This window comes from Brachyhypopomus gauderio, unplaced genomic scaffold (assembly GCF_052324685.1).
Source record: "Brachyhypopomus gauderio isolate BG-103 unplaced genomic scaffold, BGAUD_0.2 sc80, whole genome shotgun sequence".
NCBI classification, from domain to species: Eukaryota; Metazoa; Chordata; class Actinopteri; order Gymnotiformes; family Hypopomidae; genus Brachyhypopomus; species Brachyhypopomus gauderio.
In genome coordinates, this window is record NW_027506901.1 from 397,501 (window position 1) to 404,892 (window position 7,392).

The following is a 7,392-nucleotide window of genomic DNA, read 5'->3' on the forward strand; positions in this document are numbered from 1 at the left end:
CTTCTTTTCTCTCTCTTTCTCCCTTTCTCTCCCTCTCTCACATGCAGGTTGGACTGTAAGGTCTGGATTGGTTGTCAGTAGGGAGTAGGATAGCAGATATTACAAACAGGGGTATTGATCACCGATCAGTGCTACTGATTAATACCTAACTTTGCAGTTATTGATCACTGACTGATCAGTGGTATTGATTGGGAGCTGTGTGGTTATTGATTAATGATCAGCGGTACTGATTGGGAGCTGTGTGGTTATTGATCAGTGATCAGCGGTACTGATTGGTGGCTGTGTGGTTATTGATCAGTGATCAGCGGTACTGATTGGTGGCTGTGTGGTTATTGATCAGTGATCAGCGGTACTGATTGGTGGCTGTGTGGTTATTGATCAGTGATCAGCAGTACTGATTGGTGGCTGTGTGGTTATTGATCAGTGATCAGCTGTACTGATTGGTAGCTGTGTGGTTATTGATCAGTGATCAGCTGTACTGATTGGTAGCTGTGTGGTTATTGATCAGTGATCAGCGGTACTGATTGGTGGCTGTGTGGTTATTGATCAGTGATCAGCGGTACTGATTGGTGGCTGTGTGGTTATTGATCAGTGATCAGCGGTACTGATTGGTGGCTGTGTGGTTATTGATTAGTGATCAGCGGTACTGATTGGTAGCTGTGTGGTTATTGATCAGTGATCAGCAGTACTGATTGGTGGCTGTGTGGTTATTGATCAGTGATCAGAGGTACTGATTGGTGGCTGTGTGGTTATTGATCACTGACTCTGCAGGCGAGCTCATCCAGCCCGTTTGCGGAGCGGCACTTCTCTAGTGTCTCCACCTTCTCACACTCGTCTGCCGAAGATTCTTCCTGCCGCTCCAACCACCGCGAGCGCCGTTCCTGGCAGGACCTGATTGAGACCCCTGTGGGCAGCTCCGGGCTTCACTACCTCCAGACTGGGGCGGGGGAGGTGCGTGTCCCGCTGTCTCCCGAGAGACTGCGTCAGGCCACGCTGCCCGCCCGACGCCGCCGCCCCCCGGAACGTGATGGGCCGTTCCCTCTGACAGACGGTGAGGAGCCCCGCCCACACTGCCACGCCCAGAAACAGCGAAGCCAGAGCCTTCCACGTAACCGCGGTGACACACGTTCGCACACGCTCCGGGTGCACGCAGGACACGTACACGGCACGCTGCGACCTCGAACACGTCTCCGAGAGGAGGATGAGGAGGATGAAGAGGAGGACGAGGAAGGTGTGACTCAGCATGGTGCTGGAGACAGAGTGGACCCTCTGGAGGAGCTGTACCGCTCCCTAGAACAGGCCAGTCTTTCTGCCTTCGGCCACCAGAGACCCTCCACAAGGCAGGAGTTCAGACGCTCCTTCGTTATACGCTGCACTGATCCAGCCACCAACGAGCTGCTACATCACATCCGCGCCCTGCGGTCCACACTGAAGGTATACACTGTGCTAAAGGTCAGAGGTCAAAGTTCAAAATAGAGAGAAATACAGGAGGGATCTAAAGCAGAAGTGTATGTACTGATTTTGGTTCATAGCTCATGTATATTCTATTCAGATGATCAACTGATCTCTCTCACCTCCATGTGTCTCTCTCACCTCCATCTGTCTCTATCACCCCAACTGTCTCTCTCACCTCCATCTGTCTCTCTCACCTCCATCTGTCTCTCTCACCTCCATCTGTCTCTCACTTCCATCTGTCTCTCTCACCCCATCTGTCTCTCTCACTTCCATCTGTCTCTCTCACCCCATCTGTCTCTCTCACCCCAACTGTCTCTCTCACCCCATCTGTCTCTCTCATCCACTCTGTGTCTCTCTACCCCCTCTTGCTCTGTCTCCACCCATTCTGTCTGTCTCCACGCCCCTTGATCTGTCTCCTTCCACTCTGTGTCTCTCCACCCCCTCTTGTTCTGTCTCCACCCCCTCTTGTTCTGTCTCCACCCCCTCTTGTTCTGTCTCCACCCCTTCCCCTCTTTTTCCCAGGCTAAGGAGGGAGACCTGGCTGTGATTACTCAGGTGCTGGATGACCCCTGTTTGACCTCAAGGAAGTTCCGAGATTGGAAGCTGAGGAACCACGAGCTTTTTTCAGATATCTGCGAGTTCAGCCCACTGGACCCGCCTACTGACCCCAACGACCTCTCACCTCTGTCCGCGACACTGATGATGCACACACACTCCTTTATAGAGACACACGTCTGAAACATTCATTTATACACGTACACATGTTCCTTAACAAAGACACACATCTCTAACTTCTTTGCAAACATTCATACACTCAAATTCAGAAATACATTAAGTGTGTACAGACACACACACACACACACACACACACACACACACAAACGCAACACTGTGGAATTTCAATCCCCTTCCTCAATGCCCTGTGGGCTTTTCAACTGCCCTCCTTTAACTATCATTGATAGCTAGGTGAGCCAGTCGCCTGGGAGATGATCCCAGAGGATTTTGCAAAGACTCATGAACTTTCCAGGTGCCACACCTGTGTGCTTACCTGACCTGGACACACACACACATACACAGGCACCTGTGTGCTTACCTGACCTGGACACACACACACATACATAGGCACCTGTGTGCTCACCTGCACTGAACTCAACCACGTGTGAACTCACCCACGTATGTGCACATACAGATGCACATAGGCACACACACGTCCCTGTGATCTGTGTACAGAGTTATCCTGCCAATCAGGCCTGTCTGAGGGTAATGAAGACAGGTACCACTCTGCAGTTTGAGGGAGAGAGGAGAGAGAGAAAGAAAAAAGGAGAGAGAGAGAGAGAGGAGACAGGGAGAGAGAGGAGAGAGGGAGGGAGAGAGAGAAAGAGAGAGAGAGAGTGAAGGAGTGTGTGTGAGAGAGAGAGACACCAGGAGAGAGAGAAATCTCTTTTTTGGCTGGAGATATTTTATTCCCCTCCTTTATTTGAAAACCTCTGGAGAGTTCTGTAGATTTGCTCTAGACTGTCTGGAGAAGTTTGTTTATTTGTTTTGTTTATTTGTTTTATTTTCCTTCCCTCAGAATGCTGCAGGAAGAGCGCTCATGTAGCCATGGGCAACGGGCTTCACTCTGTTACTAAGCAACACCGCCCTACTGTGTTAACTCTACCACTTTCAAAGCATGCAAAACTGTGTGATAGAGGGAGAGAGAGAAATAGAGAGAGTGTAAAAAAGTGATAGAATAAGAAGACTGACACCTTTCCTTAAGTAGGAGCGTCAGTAAAGTGTCTGGTCTGACTGACACTAGGTTCCTGTTTAGAATGTTTAGAATATAGCCAAACTCCAGCATGGGTTAAACATATATGATTATAAGCCAAGCGGACAGACGGTATGTATATAAAACCTTTCCTTTGCCTATAGCTGCATCCTCTGTTGAAAACTGTGAACCATACTTCTGAATGCAACCTTCTGCCACTGTAAAGACTGACAGAAGTTTTCTACGTCTCTGTTTTTTCTACAAAATGAACACAACAGACAGCAGCTTTGCTGAACTGATCTGAGCTCTTTGGTCCTAATGGTATACACTTCCCAGCTCCAGATCACACATGCGGTTCAGCCGAAGTTCTAGAATCTGGCTGAGAATTCCAGAACTCAAATTATGATCTGAATTCTAGAATCACGGTCCACACGAATCTCACTGCTGTGCTGGCCGTGAGCCGTGAAATACGTGAAATATTTCTGTTGAATTCCACTTTCCATCATCAGGTCTGTGGAGAGGATGGTCTACCTGTGTGCTAGCTAGCACTGCCTGTGAGCTCCTCACTCTGCAGTGGGTCTGCAGTTTGGTGACCACCTGTGAGCTGTAGACAGTCTTCTCATGTTCTGCTGACAGGACCTTTCTTTGCATTGTGAGTGGAATAGTTGTGGACTGTATTTGAAATAAGTAGGATGTGATTATTTTTACTAGTCTGTAAATTGTACAGCTTACTGAAAAACAAAACCCCACCAGACAAACGCACACGAACATAACTCCTCTTCACAGTGGGTTTGTGATTCCAGTTTCTCCTGTGTGAGAATGTCTGTTTTACAGACAGAGATGGAGGAGACATGTACATGCAGCAGTAAAGAGACATATATTTACATTGTGTGCGTATATGTCCTTGTACAGGCTGTGTGAAAGTATCACTGTGTGTGTGTGTTCACATATCCATGTGCATACAGTATATAACTGTGTGTGTGTGTATATGTGTGTGTGGATGCGTGACCATATCCATATCACTATATCCTTCCTGGTCGTGTGTGAGTGGTGTGTGTATGAGAATGTGTGTGTTTGTGTATGTGTGGTTTGGGCATGACCTTCCCATGGTGTGTGAGTGGAGTGTGTACATGTATTTGTGTGTGTGTGTGTGGGGGGGGGGGGGGTGCATCAGTTCTTCTGAACTTCACTGTGGTTTGGGACATGACCTTCCTGGTGGTGTGTGTGTGTGTGTGTGTGTGTGTGTGTGTGTGTGTGTGTGTGTGTGTGTGTGTACATCACTCCTGGACTTCACTGTGGTTTGGGACATGACCTTCCTGTCTCTTTTGTTGCCACCCTGCTGACTGAAGTGTAAGCTGCACTGAGACTACTGAACCAGACTGCTGAACCAGACTACTGAACCAGACTACTGAACCAGAATGCTGAACCAGACTACAAAATCAGACTACTGAACCAGACTACTGAACCAGACAACTAAATCAGACTCCTGAACCAGACTACTGAACCAGACTACTAAACCAAAGCACTGAATCAGACTACTGAACCAGACTACCGAACCAGACTGCTGAACCAGACTACAAAATCAGATTACTGAACCAGACTACTGAGCCAGAGCACTAAACCAGACTACTAAATCAGACTACTGAACCAGAGCACTGAATCAGACTACTGAACCAGAGCACTGAACCAGAGCACTGAACCAGACTACTAAATCAGACTACTGAACCAGAGCACTGAATCAGATTACTGAACCAGAGCACTAAACCAAAGCACTGAATCAGACTACTGAACCAGACTACCGAACCAGACTGCTGAACCAGACTACAAAATCAGATTACTGAACCAGACTACTGAGCCAGAGCACTAAACCAGACTACTAAATCAGACTACTGAACCAGAGCACTGAACCAGACTACTAAATCAGACTACTGAACCAGAGCACTGAATCAGATTACTGAACCAGACTACTGAACCAGAGCACTAAACCAGACTATTAAATCAGACTACTGAATCAGACTACTGAACCAAAGCACTGAACCAGACTACTAAATCAGACTACTGAACCAGAGCACTGAATCAGATTACTGAACCAGACTACTGAACCAGAGCACTAAACCAGACTATTAAATCAGACTACTGAACCAGTGCACTGAACCAGACTACTGACCCAGAGCACTGAACCAGACTACTAAATCAGACTACTGAACCAGAGCACTGAATCAGACTACTGAACCAGACTACTAAATCAGACTACTGAACCAGAGCACTGAATCAGACTACTGAACCAGACTACTGAACCAGAGCACTGCTGTGCCCCGCAGACATATCACGCTACTGTCATCAACAGCCTGCTCTCCCTCTTCCTATATACACACATATGATTAAAAACTGTAAATTGTAAAACAAATAAATAAGATCTCTGCACTTATGACAATGTGTTATGATTTCAAATCACCAGTTTTTTTTCCAGTACATTTGAGAGCGCATAACATCATACAACCGAGGAAGCACCTAAACAGAATTAGGGTACATTTACATTTTACATTTACGTATGGCATTGAGCAGACGCTCTTATCCAGAGCGACTTACAAAAGTTGCTTGGAATCTCCAAGGTAGTATAGATAGTCCTGAACACAAGGTACTCTAAGCTGGAAAAACCACTAGACGATCATATGATCATATGATACCTAACAATTATACCCGAATATAGACATCACCTGAGGAAAAAGACAGTAAGCAATTCCTATAACCCAATTATGCACAATACCTGAGAAAAAGACAGTAAACAATTCCTATAACCCAATTATGCACAATACCTGAGAAAAAGACAGTAAACAATTCCTATAACCCAATTATGCACAATACCTGAGAAAAAGACAGTAAGCAATACCTGTAACACCTGAGGAATAAGACGATAAAGAGGCGATAAGTGGAGTTTCCATGTTCTCCCCGTGTCTGTGTGGGTTTTCTCCGGGGCCTCCGGTTTCCTCCCACAGTCCAAAAACATGGAGATTAGGTAAATTTGCAGTCCCTGATTCCCTGACAAATTCTCCCTGAGTGTGTGTCTTTGTCCATTCATGTCCAATAAAAAGCAGTTGTCTGAGTGTGTGTGCTTGTATGCCCAGTGGTGGATGGTGCTCTGCCACTAGGGTCTGTCCTCTCTCCCCTTCCTGCACCCCATTCAGTCCCCCAGGGGGCTGTGGATCCCGGTAGAGAGTACGCTGTGCGCAATTGGCTGCCGCTTCTCGCCGGAGTGTGATTGGTTGTACCTGTGTTAAAATTGTAAAGCGACCTTGGGTATATAGAAAGGCGCTATATAAGTTAAAGATTCATTCATATTCATTCATCATTCACGATAAAGCACAATAGATGAAAGCATAATTATGTAAAGTGCACTTGAAAGAGGTGGGTCTTCAGTCGGCGCCTGAAGACAGCAAGTGACTCCGATGTTCGGACACACAAGGGAAGTTCATTCCACCACCTTGGAGCCAGGACAAAGAAAAGTCTGGATGCTTGTCTCCCATGTGTCCTGGATGATGGAGGGTCAAGACGAGACATACTTGAGGCACGAAGAGCTCTAGGTATGCATCTGGGTTTTACCATGGCCATCAAGTAAGGAGGAGCTGGACCATTCTTTGCTTTGTAGGCCAGCACCAGGGTTTTATATTTGATGCGGGCAGCTACCGGAAGCCAGTGGAGGGAGCACAGCAAGGGAGTGACATGGCTGAACTTGGGAAGGTTGAAGACCAGCCGAGCTGCAGCGTTCTGGATCAGTTTCAGGGGTTTGATGGCATGCATAGGAAGACCAGCCAGGTGGGAGTTGCAGTAGTCCAGTCTTGAGATGACAAGGGACTGGACAAGGACCTGAGTGGCCTCCCTAGAGAGAAATGTCCGAATCCTCCAAATGTTGTGAAGGGCGAATCTGCATGATCGTGTTGTTAGCAACGTGGGCCGTGAAGGAGAGTTACAGATAGATAGGGTACAGATAGGTTTGGGTTAGGTTAAGGTAGGTGTAGTTTATAGGTGTGGTGAGGACTTTAGTAGGGATATTGAGGGGTAGGTGTAGTTTATAGGTGTAGTAAAGAGTAGTAGGGATATTGAGGAGTAGGTGTAGTTTATAGGTGTGAGGAGTTTAGTAGGGATATTGAGGAGTAGGTGTGGTTTATAGGTGTAGTAAAGAGTTTAGTAGG

General features: G+C 47.0%; 1 protein-coding gene across 2 annotated transcripts in view; it reads left to right on the forward strand.

Annotated features, from left to right (window-relative positions):
• Positions 1–5,626, forward strand: part of LOC143492654 (connector enhancer of kinase suppressor of ras 2) — a 47,292-nt gene extending 41,666 nt beyond the window's left edge. For both annotated transcript variants that reach the window (XM_076991058.1, XM_076991059.1), the window contains 2 exons: positions 772–1,434; positions 1,978–5,626. In XM_076991058.1, coding sequence (XP_076847173.1) covers positions 772–1,434; positions 1,978–2,193 — 879 coding nt within the window. In that variant the 3' untranslated portion in view covers positions 2,194–5,626. The remainder of the gene's footprint in view (positions 1–771; positions 1,435–1,977) is intronic.
• The last annotated feature ends 1,766 nt before the right edge of the window (positions 5,627–7,392 follow it).